We start from the raw sequence: 21,157 nt of genomic DNA, 5'->3' as shown, positions 1-21,157 counted from the left end.
CTGGCTGAAGTTGGACGCTTAACCGACTGCGCCACCCAGGCGCCCTTTTTTTTTATTTATTTTATTTTTTTTTTCAACGTTTTTTTTTTATTTTATTTTTGGGACAGAGAGAGACAGAGCATGAACGGGGGAGGGGCAGAGAGAGGGAGACACAGAATTGGAAACAGGCTCCAGGCTCTGAGCCATCAGCCCAGAGCCCGACGCGGGGCTCGAACTCACGGACCGCGAGATCGTGACCTCGCTGAAGTCGGACGCTTAACCGACTGCGCCACCCAGGCGCCCCTAAACTATTTTTTTTAAGACTATTCATTCCGTACTGCAACTGAAGTCCCTGTTTTGCTAGCAAATCATGTAGTGATTTGAAAGAGATTTCCTTAAATATCTGAAAACAAACAAAAATATTCTACCATTCTTTTCAAATTGGCTTTGTTTTGAGGTATTACTTCAACAATTGTCCAGGCTGTTTAGAACTCTCAGTTTTCCCTTGCTGCTTGTACAGAGGGTAAAGGTCAGCAACAGGCAAAAGCTTAGGGTCTTTTCTGAGCATGTGTCCAGTCCTTGGCATGTGTGTAGCCTTCTGGATTCCCTGGTGTATGTGGTAGCTTTTCAGAGTTCTTATTCCCCCATGCATCTCTTTCCCCAGGCTCTTCTTTCCCAAACTTCTGGTCTATTGGGTACCTCATTTGATGTCCCTTGCCCAATCAGATGTGGTTATGGTTAGTAGATAGGCCTTTAAGTGCTTTTGACAAATGCTTTCCAGGAGGCCACTTCAGCCTCGAGAAAGCTCTGAGGCAGGTGAGGGCCCAGCCCTCAAAGAGTCACCAGACAGGTAAAAACACACAACCATAATTCTTTGAGAGCAAGGTCTGTGTTGTTCCTTCTGCTACCAGCAAAGAGTGTGACCAGGAATGTGGGCTGTTATCTTCATGGTAACAGACAAGCTTGGGTATGAAGGATGGCGGGGAGGTATGTTAAAATGGCACAAACACTCTCTTATCACACCCAACAGCTTCTTTCTTTATTAACCATTCCCTCGGTTGTAAGCTTCTAAGATTGGATTCCAGAGTTCTGAAAAAGTTGTTTCTGATGGGTTTTGACAGCCTAATCATTGCTTTAGTGGAGGGACAGAGTTTTGGCATTTCTGACACTGCCATATTTAGTGATGTCACTCATTAAACCTGGAGAGTTCTCAGTCATTATCACTTTATTTCCCCTCCTCCATTCTTTTTTAAAAAAAAATTTTAATATTTATTTATTTATTTTTTTTAGAGAGAGAGAGAAAGAGAGAGAGAGAGAGAGCACAAGCAGGTCAGGGGCAGAGAGAGAGGGAAGCACAGAATCCGAAGCAGGCTCCAGGCTCTGAGCTGTCAGCACAGAGCCTGACATGGGGCTCGAACTCACAAACTGGGAGATCATGACCTTAGCTGAAGTTGGACGCTTAACTGACTGAGCCTCCCAGGTGCCCCTCCTCTCTTCCCTTCTTTTGAGTCTTTTCTTCTGGAATTCCTATTAGGCTTATGATGGACTTTCTCATTCTATTTTCTCTGTCTCAACTTCTCTTCTATTTTCTGTCCTTATCTCTCAGTGCTATATCCTGGGTCATTTTCCCACATCTTTCAGTTTGCTAATTCTCCAGCTTTGTCTGATATGCTTTATAACCCATCTATTGACATTTTTAATTCAAAAACTAGATGTTTAATTCTAGACATTGTATTTTGTACTTAAAAAAAGATCTTTTTATTCTGTCTTTATAATGTCTTTTCCTGTTCTTAGGTCTCTGTTTATGTCTTTAATTATTTTAAGTATATTTCTTATTATTTTCAGACAGCTCTTCTGTTAATCTCATATTCTCAGGGTTCTAATCCTCCTCTTTTTTTTTATGTTTGCTGATTGTCAATTCTTAGACATGGGGATTTTATTTTATTTTATTTTATTTTATTTTATTTTATTTTATTTTATTTTTTTAACGTTTTATTTATTTTTGAGACAGGGAGAGACAGAGCATGAACAGGGGAGGGTCAGAGAGAGGGAGGCACAGAATCTGAAACAGGCTTCAGGCTCTGAGCTGTCAGCACAGAGCCTGACGCGGGGCTCGAACTCACGGACTGTGAGATCATGACCTGAGCCGAAGTCGGCCGCTTAACCGACTGAGCTACCCAGGCGCCCCAGATATGGGGATTTTAAAATCAGGTGTTTTGTAGTTTTGAACTGTGCATTCATTTTTGACAAGTCTCTCCCCACCCCCACCTGTACTGTGAGAATTTCTTTATGCTTTTTTAAAAAATTTATGTTTACTTATTTTTCAGAGAGAGAGAGAGAGAGAGAGAGAGAGAGAGAGAGAGACAGAGTGTGAATAGGGGAGGGGCAGAGAGAGGGAAACAGAATCTGAGGCAGGCTCCAGGCTCTGAGCTGTCAGCACAGAGCCTGACTCGGGGCTTGAACTCATGGACCACGAGATCGTGACCTGAGCCGAAGTCAGACCCCCAACTGACTGAGCCACCCAAGCACTCCAGTCTTTATTCTTTGATTGTGACTTTGCATTTGTTTCTGTCAGGAGTCCCAAGGACATTATCAGAACGTCATTAAATTGGGATCATTTTATTCTAATTCCAAGGCACAAATTTTCTAGGCTGCATGAAGGTTTCCAGGATGAAGGTGGTAAAAATTCAAACCAAATCTGTACAAGATGCAGGCTCAAGGCTTCTATTTCTCAAAGTGGTCTTTTTTGTTTTTTCCACTCCAAGCTCGGGCAGAGGTGAACAGGCCTCTTGTTCCTCTGTTTGGTGGGGAAAGGAGTCTTCTCCGCCTGTCTTTTCCCTAAGGGTTCAGTCTTTGCAGGGTGCTGGCTTTACACAGGGGTCTCAGTTCTAAATCCCCGTTTTGCTTAGGACCAGGGCCTCATCTCCTTTAACTCAAGAGTGTATGAAAATCCATACTCCAGGTTCCTGGGGTAATACTTCGTAGGCCATTGCTACCCACACTTCAGCAGGTTATTTGATCACTGCTCCTGTTTTTCATTTTTGGCACTTGTGTGTTTCCCGTTTTACCAGCTCAGCCATTCGTTTATAGCAGTTGTGTTTGCACTTTCCGTAGTAGTTTTAGGTAGGTGCAGCAGGAGGATTTTCAGGGTTTATTGAGCTTTCATCTTGCTGGAACTAAAAGTATCTTGCAAGTTCCTTGGCTGGGAGCTTGCCCTCTGCTTGTTCCTTTACTTTGTCCTCTGCTTACCCCTTTCCCAAGAGTCGTATTCGGTCCTCCTCTCCTTTCTCCCTATATTGGGGGTTCTCGCCTACCTCCCTGAGACCTATGAATCCCTAGGCCCTAATAACGTTTGACAAGGAAGCAGGACGGAGTGTAGTTAGGAACTCAGACTCCACTGACAAAGCTGGGTTTGAATCCTTTTTCCACCACTTACTAGCTGAGTTACCTGGGGGTAAGTTAGGTGGCCATTCTGGGACCATTTCATATGTAAAGTAAGTGAAACTCTTGAGTTTAGGACTCTGGAGGCTTGCTGTGAATGTGCAGTGAGGTGGGAGTTAGGTGGGTGTGCTCTACGATTCAAGTCCAGAAGTCCTCAGGCACAGCATCAAGCACTTTGTATTTACTCCTCAGGCACCATCCCATGAGAGATTATTACTGTCCTCATATTACAGATGAAGGAAACAGGCTATGAGTGATTGGGTAACTTGCCCAGCTCCTGTTCCAATGGATGCCTGCTTTGGGCTGAACATTCTTCTGGGCTTAACATCTTTTACAGGGATAGTCACTAGAGATCTAAGACTGCTTAAAAGTGATTTTTTTAAAATTCTCATTTTATTTTACTGATTTATGGGAAGATGGGTTTTCTTCTTTGAATTCTGAGGATGGGGTACCTTCTGGGGTGATCTCTCCACTCAAGTGTTAGCTGGCACAGAAGTGGGGGGGGGGGATAGAGCTAGTTGCTACGCCACCCCTCCTGAGGAGAGCAAAGCCCCAGGAAAGCAGAGACCTCTTCCTTGGACCACCAGGTAGGTAAGAGGCCTCCCCGCCCCCAAGCTGGGGTTTTTGAGAGCCTTTTGTAACCTAACTTCAGCTTCCCCTACCCTGGCCCCCCTGGAGGTGCTGAACCCAAGGCTGGGGCACAAATATGGAGGGTGCAGGGTGTTTCTCTGTTCAGTCACTGTTCAGGACACACCCATGAATGCACACCAGCCTCAGGCGGTCCCCACCTCCTCTCACTTACAGAAATGGGCCACAGGATGAAGGGTATGTATCTGTTGATGGCGAGGGTGTAGGTGATGAAGAAGAAGCAGAAGATGGACATCTCCATGGTGATGATGAGCATCAGGAGAGGGTGCACGCTGGTCCCCGTGAACAGTACCAGTGCAGCTATCAGGCAGCCCTGCCGGGAGACATATACCTGAGCTACCGCAAAGGGCTCTCCCCTACTCTAGAGCCCTTCTGGAGCCCCTCTGGAGCCTGCTCCTTCACCCTCTTTTCATGGTTGGGCCTCCGCCCTGGTGTACCAGCCCAACTTACCAAGCTCAGGATCTTGACCTCGGCGTGCCCGATCACCCAGAACTCTCTATTGCCTTTCTTGAATTCCCACATGTAGCGGCGACACCCCTTCCTGGTGCCCACTTCATCCTTGGGCTGCACCAACTTTGGCTTTTTGTTGATCTCCTTGTCCTCTTGGTCTTTCTTGTCCCCTGGTTCGTCAGCTGCAGGAGGGGACAGCGGCGCAGCTGCGGGCGCCGATGCAGGTGCCGCCGCCGCCGCCGCCGCCGCCGCCTTCTTGCCCTTTTTGCCTTTGTCAGCCATCTTTGCGTGGGAGTTCTTAACTTCTCACCTCCTGCGCGATCTCTCTCCTGCTGGCGCCGGACAGGCCTGGCCTCTGAGCGAGACTGGTGCCCACCCACCCGCTTCCAGGTCCCGCTCAACGGCCGGCACGCGCGAACGCCAACGCCCGGCGCTGCCCAGCGCGCCACGTCTCCCTGCGGTCGCACCTCTCTCACACCTAGAGGACCGGAGTGGGCGTCAAGGGCCCGGCCCTAGCCACGCCGCCCACCCCCACGCGGGAGCCTCGGCCCCAGCCCGGGCCCCCTGCGAGGGGGGAGGGGGGCTTCCGCCTGCGCGGGAGGTGGCCTCAGGGTTGTACCGCCGTGCTCGCGTTGGCTGGAACTCGGCCGGGGTCAAGACCCTGGCCATGGCGTCCTGGGTCGGATTCGTCCTGCGCCGTGAGGGCGCAGCGGCCGCAGGGAAATGAAACTCGACTTTTACACAAGGCGACGCGAGGCAGCAGAGATGTTCCCGATTTAGCAGCTCTGATTTTATGATCGCCTCTGGGCCAGAATGGGTGACAGCATATGCAAGCTCAGTGGTGGGATCACCGGGAGGGATGAGGCACAGACGCTTATGTCCGCGAGGGTGCCCCCTTTGAAGGTCCAACCTTGGTCTTGAACGGTGCCCACTGAGGATGCCCGAGGATGTCCGGGAGGATGGGCGCCTGGAGGCGGGTCCCGGCGACGGTGCGGACTGGGGTGGTTTGGCGGGCCCCTGCGCTGGCTGGGGTGGTTTGGCTGGCGTGGCCGCAGGTGCTTGTGCCGGTGCCCGTGCCCGCGCGGGTGATTTTGCTGGTGCCCGTGCGGTGGGTTCCACGGCCTGGAAGACATTCAAGTTCGATTCCCAGGACACTTTTCACCGTATTCCTCACCAATTTGGCAACCAGAGCCCCATCGAAGATACACACGATTGCCGATTGCCGCGGTGAGACACAGGGACTGTCAGACACAAGACCATATACGGAAAGGAAAGGCTGCATTACTTGGCAGCTTAACAGCAACCTGTCTTCCCTATCCCATCCCAGGCGGGGGCTGCAGGTGGCCTCCTGTCCCCCTCTGACCCTGCACTACCTTCTTGGTGTCTGCCCAGCTGGCTGCTGCGGCGCATTCTGCTATTCCCAGAGAAAAGGATTTTGGAAATGGGGGATTTTGCTGCCAGTAACGACCTCACCTGATACCTGAGGCACCAGGAAAGGACCAGAGAAGATTGCTGGCCTTAGGGAGGCTCCAGACAGGGATGGGGTCCTGAGGAGGACCCTTAGTGGAAAGGACTCCTGGGCTATGTTTGTAAAGGGCAGGAAGGAATTCCCAAGGGGACCAACTGGGAGGAAGAAAACTTAAGACACTGGCCAGAGGTCTCCAAGGATTGTAGTGTACCTGAGACCTCTGGAGCTGGTGAAGGAGGTGGCAGAATTGAGGCTACAAGTGTAGAATATGGGACTTTATCAAGAGGAAAGTTCAGGGGCGCCTGGGTGGCTCAGTCGGTTAAGCGGCCGACTTCGGCTCAGGTCATGATCTCGCAGTCTGTGAGTTCGAGCCCCGCGTCGGGCTCTGTGCTGACAGCTCAGAGCCTGGACCCTGTTTCAGATTCTGTGTCTCCCTCTCTCTGACCCTCCCCTGTTCATGCTCTGTCTCTCCCTGTCTCAAAAATAAATAAAACTTAAAAAAAAAAAAAAAAGAGGAAAGTTCAGGTGCCAGAGTCAGAAAGCCCATGTGCAGTAGCCATGAGGTGAATCAGACTGGAGGCAGGGAAACCAGTGAGATGTGGTTGGGGGCTCCTGCTATTCAGGTAGAAATCGATAGAGACCAGAGCGTGGGAGCCCCTGGCAGGTAGGAGAAGGCTTGGTGGCTGAGTTAGCAGATGGGGACCAGCAGCCCATAGCAAGCACCCAAGATTCTAGGTGCTCCCCAAATCCTGCCCACTTTAGGTGTTTCTCTTCAGCGTCACTTAACATTTTCTAGGTATGTCTTGCCTCAGCTAATCTGTGGGCTCCCACAGGGATAAGGGACTTATCCCTGGCACAATCCAATGGGACTGACAAATATCTACTGATTATGGGATGAATTGAAAGAACTCAAACTTTTTTTTCTGGATTAATTTCTGTTCCCAGTGCTTAACTTCTTAAACCAAAGTCTCACCTCCCCACTTCCCACCCTCCATCTTCAAAGCATTTAATCTGCCATTTCTTGTGCTCTTCATATGATGAAGATTTGAGTCTCAGTTTGTCCCAGCCTTGTGTCCCAGGGTAAGGTATTTAACCCCAGTTCTCATATCTGTAAAAATGAGAATTGTAAAGATTAAGTCAGAACATGCCTGGCCATGTGTGGGGCACATGCTGGGAGCTAGCTTCCTTCCTTCCTGAATAGGCTGGGCCATCCACTTTTAACAATGCACTTTTTTTTTCTATTCATGTGTTTTCCTTTTCATGTGCTTAAAAAAATATTTTTTTTAATGCTTGTTTATTTTTTTGAGAGAGAGTGAGAGGGAGTGCAAGCAGGGGAGGGGCAGAGAGAGTGGGAGAGAGAGAATCCCAAGCAGGCTTGCACTGACATTGCAGAGCCTGACATGGGGCTTGATCCCACAAACTGTGAGATCATGACGTGAGTAGAGATCAAGAGTCAGACGCTTAACCCACTAAGCCACCCAGGCCCCCCTCATGTGCTTTTAAAATACAATTCTCTAGTCCAGAAAAGTCAAAGTCCTATTTATAGACAAGAACACCATGTTGCAATATTTCAAAAAATAGTGTGTATGATTCTCAAAAGGGGAGTTTGTACCTATTTGGAGAATGAGTATTAGAATGAAGATTTTCATGAGCTTAGAGTTTATGCCACTTCACACCTTCTGAAGAAGTAAGTGCAAGAAAGAGAAGGGGTGGTGGTGTGAATGTTATTGTGTAAATGAAATACTTATGGTCTGTCAGTTTTCCTTTGCAAAGAGTTTTGAAATACTGGTCTTAACTGGGGTCATGAAGGCTTCAACTTACCCCTCCAACATAGAATAAATGCCTTCTTTCCATTTCTTGCATCGCCAAGATGGCAACTATTAGAAGGAACACAGTTGTAATGAACTGTTGATAAGATCCTGTAATACAGAATTGAAAACTGTCATCTTTAGGGGAGCCTGGGTGGCTCGGTTGGTTAAGCGTCCGACTTCGGCTCAGGACATGATCTCACGGTCTGTGAGTTTGAGCCCCGCGTCGGGCTCTGTGCTGACAGCTCAGAGCCTGGAGCCTGTTTCGGATTCTGTGTCTCCCTCTCTCTCTGCCCTTCCCCTGTTCATGCTCTGTCTCTCTCTGTCTCAAAAATAAATAAACGTTAAAAAAAATTAAAAAAAAGAAAACTGTCAACTTTACAAGAAAATGTGATTTCACAAAATACTTAAGTTGGCCAATTACCTATGTAAGGATGGATGCCTTTTTAAGACTTTACCTTTGATTACTATTAAGAGGACATTAGCAGCATAGTTCTTGTATCTTCCAAGACATGAGTTTATGTGATTTTAAGGTCCTTTGTCAACAGAAATGGATTTAGTTTCATTAAAGAACGCCATTAAAAAAAAAAGCTGACAACTTCCCCATCATTGTCTTCTTAAAGGGCACAGGCAAATGAGCATGAAAAAAACCCTAGAGGTATGGGGGCCTACCCAAATTGGACTTCCATAAATGTGATTTTTAAAAAACATAATATATTAACCTAATGTAAATTCTGCATTTCTATTCCATAATACATTTTTAATATAAAAATTAAATTTTAGAGTAGCACTTTACTGATTTAATTGCACTCCCAAATCTGCAGGTAGAATTAATACTCTGGAAGTTGGATCTTATTTATTCTGTAGGTTCACATATTCCAAAAAGGATGGAACTCGTCTGAGGAGCAGACCTGGTATTCTTGAGTGAATGCTTGTGCTGTTGACTTTTGAGCTTTTCCTAAGAAATGGCCAGAATTGAGTGTGCCCTGGCATTTATAGGCTGTCTTTGTCCTTCCTTCTGGATTTCAGTACTGAGTTCTTTCATTGCTAGCCCAGTCTACTGCTTTGTGTGCTAAATAAAGTGTGAGGATGAGTAGATGGAGGCCACTCATGAGGATAAGCAGAGGCTGGACTTTGGTATTAGAGCAATAATGGAAAAGTGGGTGCACAACCTGTCAGTGGCACTAGTGTGGGGAGGGTCAAAAGCCTGGGGAAGTAGAACCGTGGCCCTGATATCTAATTGGAACATTTTAAGTCCTTAAGTCTTGATTTCTTGACTTGGTAGCATCAGCCTGTCTGGTGCACCTGCCCAAATACATCAGGGAGCCCTGCCATCCAGTGTACAGAATCATAAATGGCTCTAACGGAGCTCTTCAATGTGCCAAGTGTTTCCAAGTCATTATCTTATTTAACCCTCACAAACACCTTCCAAAGTCAGCATTGTTATGATCTCTATTTTAAAAGGACATAGCAGAGGCTTAGAGAGGTTTATTAAATTGCCTAAGACTGGATATCTGCCAAGGAGTCAGAACTCCCTAGTGTCTCACTATTGCCTCCCACCAGAGACACTCAAATAAGAAGGAAATGAACTGTTCCCACCCCCCCCCCCCCCACCCCAGGTTGGAAGGCAGCATCCATCTTGGGCATTTTCTGTGGATAACGGGTCACGGAGGGTGAAAATGGTGTGGGACATGTAAGGTGGGAGTGTGTTTTGTTGATGAACTCTTTTGCTCTGCCAATTCCTAAATGTGTGATCTGGGGCATGTTTTATCATCCCTCTGTGTAAACATGCTCATTTTTAATATGGGGATAATGATTGGGGTTCATTGGGTTGATCTGAGGATTAAATGGTGTAATGAATCTGAAAATACCAGATGATAAATGCCTGGCATCTAGCGGGTCGTGAGAGTTCATCACAATGTGGACTTAGGATATTTGCCTTCAAAATGTACGCAGTTGGTAAACTTTCTGAAAACCTCAGGTGTTCTTCCTGTTGGGATTGATGAGCAAGGAGCCCTACCCCATCATGGAATGTGACTTGCCTCTTGGAGAGGCACTAATTATTTGGGTACCTGGTGGGTAACGCTGAAAGGGGGACAAGGTGCAGGGATGGTGAAGGTTAGAAGTAAGTTCCAGCTGGGTTCTGTGGGCTGAATGAGAGGTCTGCCCACAGTGGGGTAGGTACACTGGTTTACAGTTTTCAAGGAGCTTAGTGCTTTAGGATTGTGTAAACCAAGATATTAAAAAATGTGAACAAGGGCTCACTCTTACAACTAAGAGGCAGAGTGTAAAATTTTTAAAACTAACTAAACTTTTTATTTTTTTTGATTTTTTTTAACGTTTATTTATTTTTGAGACAGAGAGAGACAGAGCATGAACGGGGGAGGGTCAGAGAGAGGGAGACACAGAATCTGAAACAGGCTCCAGGCTCTGAGCTGTCAGCACAGAGCCCGACGCGGGGCTCAAACTCACGCACGGCAAGATCATGACCTGAGCCGAAGTCGGCCGCTTAACCGACTGAGCCACCCAGGCGCCCCCTAACTAAACTTTTTAAAATTAACTAGCTGTGGCCATAGATCATTGAGAATTTAGATGAAAGCAAATAAATAATAATACTAATGCAGACTAGGCTTCGGTAACCAATCGTTGATTACCTGTCATAATTCCAATCTCCTCATTGGAATACTAGACGTTAGTTTAGTCTGTCCTTACCATAGTTTCCTCTGGTCCTTGCTTACAAGGAAGTGCTCCCCTGGACTGTCCTTTGGCGCTAATGTTTGCCTTATTTCTAACATTTCTCTCATAGCTCACATTTTCTTGTGCACTCCCTGTGTGTCACATACTGTGCCAGGGTGTTAATCTCATTTGATTCTCACAACAAACACATTGTCCCCAGTTTACAGATGGCTAAGCAACATGCTTGGGGTTGCTCACCCAGTAAGTGGCTAGGACCCTCTGCAGCCTGACTTGAGTATCTGGGGGCCTTCTCTGGACTAACCCCCCTTCTCCCTTTTGTCTTAAACACATCATTCTTGTTGTTGGCCTCATCTCTGATGGAGAGAGAGAGAGAGAGAGAGAGAGAGACAGAGATAGAGACAGAGACAGAGACAGAGGAATGTTCTTTCTGATGGAATACAAATTGCATCTAAGACTTTTCATGTGCAGGAGGACTCTGGTTTCCCCACGAATGCTGTCTTTACTCATCGTCTTTTCTTTTCCCGTTGACTAAATACCCTATTGACTCAAGTAGCCTTTTCTGACTAAAATGAGAGATGGATTTGTTACTTGACTATTATTTTCCCATAAAGCTCCCAAATTGTTTCCATAAACAAAATTGTGTAGAAGTATAACTGGGCAAGAAAGAGATGCTTTAATGGTGAATGCTTATTTTTAAACATCACTGCATATTAGAAAAAATTTTGAACACTGACAATTTGTTTCATAAAATATGGTATTTGTAACAAGAATTTGTATATAATACACATTATATAGTATTCAACTATCTGCAACTTCCATTGATTCCATTTGTGCCTGGAGTTCTCCAAACACATGGCGTAACCTGATCAGAAATGACCAGAACTGTGCTTTGTCATTAATCTTATTTGAAGGGGACATTCTAAAGCTGATATCTCCTACTTACAAATGTAAAGATATTGCTGGTAGTTTTGGAATCGTCACTTCTACAGAGTTTTATTTTATTTATTATGCTCTTTTTTTAAAAAAATTGTTTTCTAGTGGCAAAAACATCTGCTTGACCAGAACTCAGTTTCTCTGAACATATTGGATAATATTTTTTTGTAATGTAGAAGTGTTAAAAATACAGACAATTCAGAAGATAGTATAGTTCATACTTTTCCTGGGTACGTTGACAGATGATACTAGAATATAAAATTGGTGATGAAGTCTAAAAATGAAGACAGTGACCCCACCATGGGTGGGGTGAGGAAAGCTGTATTCTCGCTAGCTCTGATGAAGACCCATGATAATAAGTCCAGGAGGCTGAGAGGTGAGACCCTTGGTTGTCAGGGTCACTGGCATAGCCTTCACAGAAGCAAGAAGATGCAACCGTCCCCAAGCCCAGGCCACAGAGAAAGAGGCATTGCCAAAATATGGCCCCAGAATCCACAGATCTCAGCCTGTATGTGAGGCCAGTACTCTTGATGCTGCCCCGCTGAGCATCCGAAGTCCTGATTTATCAAACTTTCTGTTTCCCTGCTGGGAATTTTCATCATTAGCCCCTTACCAAACAAGAATGGGAAAGAGGAATAAGGAACTCTGTATTCATGTGAGCCTTTAAGGAAATCGCCACTTAAAATCAGTACTACTTACTCTCATCCTATGCCTTGGGGGCACCAAACCGTCTTGCTAGGAAAGAAGGACTGAAAGAAGTGACAGCTTCTTTCATAGCTGGATCCCTCTGGTGTGTGGGCCGGCCTTTGAACCTATATGGAGCCCTAAAACTGGTACAGCATGAAATAAGGCACGTGTTCTCGGGCTTCCCACACTGCCCTTTCCATAAGGTCCCAAGGGACTTCTACAGCTTGATGCCGACACATCTCCAAGTCCACCTACTCTCTGAAGTGACAAGGAGTTATCTCCTAGGCACCAAGCCAGTGTTTGGTTTGTGCTGTCCCTAAACCAGCACCATGCCTCCCGGGGCCAAGGCCTCCCAGTTACCACCCAGTGGTAACTACCTTTCTGAACAGTCTCATATGTACATGTCCTTCATCTTACAGAATCTGAAAGGGAAGATTAGAAAGGAAGGGACAGGATAGGAGAAGGCAGTTTGGATCCTGTGTTGATAAGTCTTTGAAAAAAACCTTCCAAGTCAATTAGATAGCACACCATCCGACCAACTATGTTGGTTAGCACGTGGTGGCTTAGTATGTGTACTGTTAGTCAATGGAACATTAGAATAACTGAGCAACCTACTTAGTTTCCCCAACTGTGAAGCTCCTGGGAGCTTACCAGGCATATTTATGTGCTCTTCCAGACTCTGGCCCATATATTGGAAGATAGTAGTAAGAAAAAGGCAGGGACTCTGAATCACACTTTGGGCTTCCATAGTCATCCAAAGGAAAGAGACTGTTCTGACCCAAGGATAGAGGTAGAAAAAGCAGCCTTTTCAGAAAATCCCTCACACCTTGAAGGAAATATTTTGAGTTTTAGCTCAATAGCAACCAATCCTACCTTAAGGTTAGAAAAGGGTACTATAAGGAAGTGGGATGTGGGAGAGGCCTGAACTCTGAGTTGGGATTTCACGGTGCAAGATGAAATGGTAAAAGCCATCCAACTACATTATGGGGTCTGATAGACACTTTGTAAGTGAATGTTCACTTTGTGCTGAGCATTGTGCTATTTGCTTTAAACACATTTAAGTGTTACAGAAACCCTGTCAAGGAGTTACTATGATCACCCTTTTCCTTTGCTGAATTTCCTAGATGGGGAAACTGAGGCTAAAGTTCACACAGCTAGGAAGGGGCCCACGTCTGTATCTGGCCACAACTGTAGTTCTCTAGTCTGCGAGGATGCAGAACCTCAGGCTCCACAAGAAATAGGATTTATCAGGGCGCCTGGGTGGCTCAGTCGGTTAAGCGTCTGACTTCAGCTTAGGTCATGATCTCACACTCTGAGTTCGAGCCCTGCATCGGGCTCTGTGCTGACAGCTCAGAGCCTGGAGCTCGCTTCAGATTCTGTGTGTCTCTCCCTCTCTCTGCCCCTTCCCTGCTCATGCTCAGTCTCTCTCTGTCTCAAAAATAATAAAAACATTTTAAAAAGTTTTTTTTTAATAAATAAAAAAAGAAATAGGATTTATCTGAGACCTGGGGGGTTAGCTTCAGGAAGCTTTCAGTTGGTAAAGAATAGGAAACTCTGGAAAAAGCTACTGAAGAAGGCAACGCCATCATATGGCACCCTTTTAGGAGTGTGGACCCTTTATACCCATGAAACGATGGGACTCCTGCAATCTTTCTGGGTATGTATGACAATTTTCTACAACTTCGCCGTGCCAGCTCTTGCTTTTGCAGGGGCGAAATGTTTAATAATTTGTTAGAGTAGTTGCTGTTTGAAAAGTAGCAGCATGTACTGTTTTACAAGCAATAAATGAGAAGTGTTTTTACCTACTGAATATACTAATTGAAATTTTTGTTAGGACAAGCTGCAGACTATCCTGTTCAGTGCATAATGAGACAGAAGCAGGTGTGTGCATTCATTCTGCCATAGACAGAGAGGTCCAAGGACTCTTTCTGGGTATTAGACTAGTTTCTCCCCTGGGACTAGGGCAACACCCTGTCATAGATGAGTTATGTCCTTGTCCAGAAAGATAGCTCTTTGGTTTTCACTTGAGGAGAGACGCTACTCTGGGACCAAGAGCAGAGCTTATATTTGAATTACGAAAGTGAACACTTACAAGTAAGGACCAATCTAAACAAATCAGCAAGTGGTGAATGTCTAGTATATATATTATAATAAAAAAAGAACGATGCACATTTCCAGAACTGTGATGGCTATATACAACTCATGGGCTTTGGCAGTGATGAAACAAACTAATGCTCCTATAAGACCCTGCAATGAAAGAAACAGGATTTGTTTTAATTCACATGGGCTATTAAAAAACAAAGCTAACCCATAAACTGTTAGGAAGTAAATCTGACTATATGGCAATTGCCTGTATGATTTTGTACGTACAGTTTATGTGTAAAATTTCTCATATTTTCAAGAAATGAAATAATACATGGAAATAATTTAAATGGACATTTAAGTACAGAAGAATAAAAAAAAAATACTGATTTCTTTCTTCTTCCTCAACCCAATCCTAGTCTATTTCCTTAAAAGTAACAGCTGTTCACAGTGTTTACTTCATGCTGGAAAGAAGTAAGTACATACGAGTAGAGTAAATATATGCTGATTTGATAGAGTGAGGTAGAGCTCCAGTTTTCTTTCCAAACTGTTGATTATCCCAACATCATTTATTGGGAAACACCAGTTATTTTCCCTGGTCATCTGAAATCCTACCTTTATCGTGTACTAAATTCTCACATGTATTTGGGTCTATTTGAGACTATCCTCTCGTACTGAGTTGCCGATTCTTTTCTAGTACTTTTGAAATTACAGGAAATTAATTTTATATTATATTATTGTCTGACCTAGTCCCCTTTTCAGCACTCATTCTCAGATGGTTTATAAATCCCATGTTTGTCTTGGTCTAGTTCCCCAAACTAAGCCTGTTGGATTTTTTTTTGGGGGGGCTTTTTGTGTGTGTTTTGAGAGAGAGAGAGAGAGAGAGAGAGAGAGAGAGAGAAACATTGAGAGCAAGGGAGGGGCAGAGGGAGAGAGAGAGAGAGAGAGAGAGAGAGAGAGAGAGAGAGAGAGTCAGTCTTAAGCAGGTTCCACATGGAGCTCAATTCCACAGGCTCTCAGCATGGAGCTGGATGCAAGCCTTGATCTCACAATCCTGGGATCATGATCTGAGCCAAAATTAAGAGTTGGTTGCTCAACAGACTGAGCCACTCAGGTGCCCCATAAGCCTGTTAGCATTTTTATTTTTTTTTGAGAGAGAGAAAGAGAACGAGAAAGAGAGAGAGAGAGCAAGTGAGTGAGGGGGTAGAGAGAGAGAATCCCATGAGGGGCAGAGAGAGAGAGAGAGAGAGAGAGCACAAGTGAACAAGGGTGAGAGAGAGAGAGAGAGAGAGAGAGAGAGAGAGAGAGAGAGGGAGAGAGAGAGAAAGAGAGAGAATCCCATAAGGGGTAGAAAGAGAGAGAGAGAAGTGGGCATGTGTTCATTCAAACCCGGGCTCTAGCTTGTGAATCGTGAGATCATAACCTGAGCTGAAGTCAAATGCTTAACTGACTGAGCCACCCAGGCACCCAAGCCTGTTAGTATTTTAACTGGGATTTCATTTAAAAGCCTGTTGGTATTTAATTGGGATTTCATTTAACTTCTAATTTGGAAAGATTAAAAAATTTACTCTTATTATTCAAGAATAAAGTATGTCTTCCCAGCTATTTTAGTGGTTTAAAAATATCTCTGAGTTTTTAAAGTTTTCTTCATATAGGTCTTTCAAATTCATTTAATTTAATCTTAGATATTTTATCATTTTATTGCTCTTGTAAAGAGGAATATTTTCTTCTATTTTAAGTTGTTGTTCTACTAACTCCTAATGAGTTAGTAGAAAGTATCTTGTTCTAAATTGTTTCCCAGTTGATTTTGAGTTCTTTAGATATACAGTGATATCAGCTGAAAAAATGATATATTTTGCCTCTTATTTTCAACTGTTCTTTATTTTTCCTGTCTAATTGTGATGATTAGCTATTCCAGAAAAATACTGAATACTAGTATTGATAAGGGCATCCTCTCTGTTCTTTATTTAATGGGAATACTTCTGATATCTAATCATATATGATGCGGACTTTTGGGTTTATTTTTATAATGTCAACAAAATATCTATGTATTCCTATTTTTTATGGGTCCCTTTCTTCTCTCTCTCTTTTTTTGCTATCAGAAATAAATGTTGAATTTTGTCAAATGTGTTCTTTTCCTTATTTGATGTAATCTAATTTGTTCTCCTTTTACCTATAATATGTTGGGTTAGTTTAATAGAGTCCTAATACTGAACCATTATAGTGTATTTTTTTAAAGTACTGATGAATATTTTCTGCTAATATATTGATACTTAATCCTGTGATACAAGTGAGATTTCTAATTTCCTTTTTCTGACTTGGTCAAGTTTTTATTTCAGCGTTCCATTACTTTTTTTTTTTTTCTTTTTTGAGAAAGAGAGAGAGAGAGAGAGAGAGAACAAGCAAGGGAGGGGCAGAGGGAGAGGGAGAGAGAATCTTAAGCAGGCTCCACACCAAGTGTGGAGCTCCATCTGGGGCTCGATCCCATGATCCTGGGATCGTGACCTGAGTCAAAATCAAGAGTCAGACACTTAACTGACTGAGCCACCTAGGTGCCCCAGTGTTATATACAACTTTGAAAAATAATTTAGAAGGGCTTTTTTCCTTTTCCATACTTTGAAAAAGTTTCAGTAGTATCAGAATTACATCCCATGGAAGTTTGAGTTAATTGTGTGAAAAAGTCTGGCCCTGATATACTGTGAAGGATACTCATTTGATTAGTTCTCATTTTCTTCTGTATTTATATTGGTCTGTGTTTACGTTGGTTTTTCTCTATTCTGGGGTCAGTTTTGGTAATTAAGTTTTCCTAGAAAATCAACTATTTCATTCAATTAGTTGTTTATTTGTTTTGCAAGGTAAGCTTGGGTATCTTCTCAGTTTCTTCATCCTTTGTGATTATTTTCCCTGTCTGGTTTCTAACTTGAAATATATGTCCTTTCTTCACCCTTTTCCCCCTATTATAGGCCATTGGTTTATCAGTTTTGGTCAATTCTATTAGTTTTGTTTGCTAATTTATACATTTCTGATATTATCTTCACTGCTTCCTCATTCCCTTTGTGAGGGAAAACCTGAGGAATATAAAAGTGAGACAGGAAAAACAGCGCTGATTTAGTATTAAGGGTTGAGTGAGAGGAGGAGCTAGGGGAGAAGGGGAGGAAAGGTACGGCAAAACAGAGGTGACTGGCAAAGGGAAGTAGGGAAGCTTTCCGGAGGTGGCACCTCCTGGGAATCACTCCCTGAGGCCGCACCCACCCTGCATCACCAGCTCTCTCTGCTCACCAGCCTCAGGATCTTCAACACTCACGTGGGCAAGAAGAAAAACTGCTTGAAGCTGTCCCTGAATTTGAACAGGACTTTGGCCTGTTCTTCAGCACGCTTTTGGATGGCGGCCTTCTCCCCTGCGCTCTGGGTCACCTGCTGTTGCTTTCCTGGGGGCGTCTTTGAGACTGCAGGCTGTGCCCTTGCGACTGCAGGCTGCGGCGTACTGGGTGCTGTATTCGCCGGGCGTGTGGGCTGCCCTGAGCGTGAGCTCTGCCTTGATCGTGAGCCCTGCCCTGAGCGTGAGGCTTGCACCGCAGCTGCAGATTGCCCTGGGAGTCCTGTAAGCTGCTGTTGTTGCAAGTTCCCTGAGGATGCCCTGGTGTTTGGGGCATTCATGGTGGTCCCCGAGACTGGCTTTGTCAGGCCGGCCCTGCCGCTCTGAGCCTGCATGGCGGCGGCGGCGGCGGCGGCGGCCAGGCTGTCCCCTGGGAACCAGCGTCGTGCCCAACGGCCGCCGTCCGCCTATGCCTCGCGCGCACCCAGCTCTTGCTGCCCGCCGACAGACCAAGCCCTCCAGCCACCCTCCTTGCCACCTGGGACGCCATGCCGCTGCCTAGGCTGGGAACTCACTATCCCTGCAATCCCACGCCTCGGTGCTGCCAGCCAGCCAGCCAGCCAGGAAGAGGGCTCCGGAGACCATTTAAGGTGGCCTAGGCGCGTTCTTCTCTGCCACCCAGGCCCCAGAGCAGGAAAACCCAGTCCGATCAGGTCCTGGTGCTCCCAGCGCTCCCTTGGAAGTTATAGTATGGGTGAGCACTGGGCACAGAATTCCTACATCTCTTCTTCCGGCTCCCATATTGAGATTAAAGTGAGAACAACTGCAGAAAATATGTGAAAGAATAAAGAAATATATTTAATACTTAGCATCAACTAAAAAGTAATATAAAATCACAAAACTTACATTTTGTCATGAATAGGTTTTTTTTGATAAGGACCACTTGGATTAAATAGAAGTTTCCGGTAAATGAGGGCCCCGTCGGCAATACAGCACACTGCTGCCAGGAGTCCAAACACCTGGAAACAAACACACTTTGTCATTGCTGTGACCATGGTCTGGCCTTGGGTCATTCACACAGGTTTTAAGTGTGTGCCCACTGGCTTCCTCTCCTGCTAGGGTACCAAGATTGCTCCCTCTGCTTCCACCTAATACTAAAACGGGAAGAGACTTCAGAGATCATTTTATTCTCATTTCCAAGTTTGCCTAGAGAAAGGGAAAAGATAAGTGAGCAGAAATAATATTGACGTGGTGTAGGCTCTGAAATAAATACTTGTCTGGATGTCTTGACTTGCTCTGACATGTATTAGAGCCCTACTGAAGATCATACACTTAATGGATAGGATTCTAAATAGGCCTCAGGAAAAAAAAAATTTACAGTAAAGGGAATAAACTAGAACCAGGTCTTTAGGTACTCTGATGGCTATTTGAGAGCTGGCGCCTGGGCTGGAAAAGAGGGATATCATTTCTTGCATACTATTTGGTCAGTTCCATCCCATGGCCTGGAAGTTGGGCTTCTTGGCTCTAGATAACCACTCCGTTTTCCATCCTGAATCTCAAACTCAGCTTCTTAGGTTCTGACCACACTCAGTACCTCCTACCTATCCTGTGACTCTGGTACCCTGCACGTTGCTGGTTCCTCTGCCTGGAACCATTCCCCTTTCCTCCCCTGTATTCCTGACAAATTGAGATTCCGCTGCCAAAGAGAGGTAGTTGCTTCCTTTTTTCTGTACCCCTCAGTACTCTGTCAATAGCTTATACACAGCTGTTCTCATTTCTCTTTCCTGTATTAGGCTCTAAGCAAGGTGAGGATAGGCTGGGCTCACATTCTAGTCCAGTGCTGTCCAAAAGAAATACAATGTGAGTCACCAATGTAAGCCACATAATTTAAAAGTTTCTAATAGCCACATTAAAAAGAAAAAAACAAGTGAAATTAATTTTAAGAGAATATTTTGTTTAGCCCAGTGTATCCAAAATATAATTTTGACATCTCATCAATATAATAAAGTTATTATGAAATATTCTATGTTTTTTTTTTTGCAGTAAGTCTTTGAAATCCAGTGTGTATTTTACCTGTATAGCTCATCTCAATCAGACCAGCCACATTTCCATTGCTTGGTAGCCACATGTGGCTTGTGGCTGCTGCATTGGACAGCAACAGCTCTATACTTTGTCAGCATCCACCAAAGTGCACCATTTTATTCTTTCAATGTTTGTTTATTTTTGAGAGAGAGAGAGAGCATGAGCTGAGGAGGGGCAGAGGGGGAGACAGAGGATTTGAACAGGTTCTGTGCTGGGAGTGGAGAGCCTGACGCGGGGCTCAAACTCACGAACCGTGAAATTATGACCTGATCCCAAGTCGGTCGCTCAACTGACTGAGCCACGCAGGCACCCCCTGCAAAGTGCACCTTTTTAAAGAATGAATCAGTGAATGAATAAAATAAGTGAATGAAAGAAAGTACACTTGACCTTTGAACAACATGGGTTTGAACTGCATAGGTCACTTATGTACGGATTTTTTTTGATGTAGTAGAGTACTATAAATGTAATTTCTCCTATGATTTTCTTAAAAACATTTTCTTTTCTCTAGCTCACTTTATTGTAAGATACAGTATATAATACATATGATACAGAAAATATGTGTTAACTGTTTATGTTATCGGTACTTCTGGCAACAGTAGGCTATTAGTAGTTAAGTTCTTGAGAAGTCAAAGTTTACAAAGTTCCAACTGTGTGGGAGGTCAACGTTGTAAAGGGTTCACTGTAAATTCTATGCCCTGTCCCTCTTTATCCATAGTAGAGGGATAAGATTAAAGACAACTGGGGAAAATTGCTATTACAGCACTATCTCATTTCTAGAATAATTCTTATCCCTATGAAGTTGCTTAGGGCTTAGGAAGGAGATGAAAAACTATGGATTCTGACATACATGGCTGGCTGAGAATGGTTAGTTCTCCCAGTGGCCCACACCATGGAAAGACAAAGAAGTAGGATGGAGGTTTATATAAGGAGTTCCTAATTCACATCTTTAGATCAGAGTCTAGAAAAGCCAAATGATTTTGAACCTCCTATAAGAAATCTCAGAAGAGTATCAGATAGAACTAAAACCATATTATTTTACTCTTTTTTATTTTGGCTTGCCTTCCAGGATCAAGTCTGATTAAGCTGGCTTGCTTCTCTTCAAGCAATGTTCAAAATAATATAAGGCTTCTTCCAACCTTATCATGAGACATTTTGTATTACATTCCATCTGAAGAAGGATCTGGACAAAAAATAACTGAGTTCAGAGCAGTCTGTCTCACCTTAACAAGTGGTATGTATCCTTTTCTTTAAAAGGAAGCGCTGTGAAAGTCATCTGTGGCTTTTTGCTTGACATCAGGTTTCTCAGAGCTAAGTGTAATGGATTCCAGTAGCTTTTCTCAGTCTAGTCTAGCCCTACACAGAGGTGGAATATATAGGAACTTCTATTTGGTGAACTTCAGTTTTAGGGTGAAGTCATATTCTTCCACGTTAATCAGGGCATATACTCATACAAAAAATATTAAGCCACTAGGTACTATATACTGGCCTAGGAAATCCAAGGATGATTATAATGTAGAGTTCTGTTCATATATATATATATATATATATATATATATATATATATAT

General features: G+C 44.2%; 2 protein-coding genes and 1 pseudogene across 2 annotated transcripts in view; all 3 read right to left on the bottom strand.

The window, feature by feature from the left end:
* Positions 1 to 5,050, bottom strand: part of CMTM2 (CKLF like MARVEL transmembrane domain containing 2) — a 15,590-nt gene extending 10,540 nt beyond the window's left edge. The window contains exons 1-2 of the mRNA XM_049622576.1: positions 4,519 to 5,050; positions 4,223 to 4,381 (exon numbers count right to left, since the gene is read on the bottom strand). Of these exons, the coding sequence (XP_049478533.1) occupies positions 4,223 to 4,381; positions 4,519 to 4,800 (441 nt within the window). The 5' untranslated portion in view covers positions 4,801 to 5,050. The remainder of the gene's footprint in view (positions 1 to 4,222; positions 4,382 to 4,518) is intronic.
* A 231-nt stretch (positions 5,051 to 5,281) lies between these two features.
* On the bottom strand, positions 5,282 to 18,252 carry LOC125916398 (uncharacterized; annotated as a pseudogene).
* A 94-nt stretch (positions 18,253 to 18,346) lies between these two features.
* The window catches only part of LOC125916397 (chemokine-like factor), a 19,415-nt gene continuing 16,604 nt past the window's right edge, over positions 18,347 to 21,157 (bottom strand). The window contains exon 4 of the mRNA XM_049622580.1: positions 18,347 to 18,528. Coding sequence (XP_049478537.1) covers positions 18,412 to 18,528 — 117 coding nt within the window. The 3' untranslated portion in view covers positions 18,347 to 18,411. The remainder of the gene's footprint in view (positions 18,529 to 21,157) is intronic.

The sequence above is a fragment of the Panthera uncia genome, assembly GCF_023721935.1.
Source record: "Panthera uncia isolate 11264 chromosome E2 unlocalized genomic scaffold, Puncia_PCG_1.0 HiC_scaffold_20, whole genome shotgun sequence".
Lineage (NCBI taxonomy): Eukaryota > Metazoa > Chordata > Mammalia > Carnivora > Felidae > Panthera > Panthera uncia.
The sequence above is the reverse complement of the archived record's forward strand: the minus strand, read 5'-3'. Positions and strand labels throughout refer to the sequence as shown.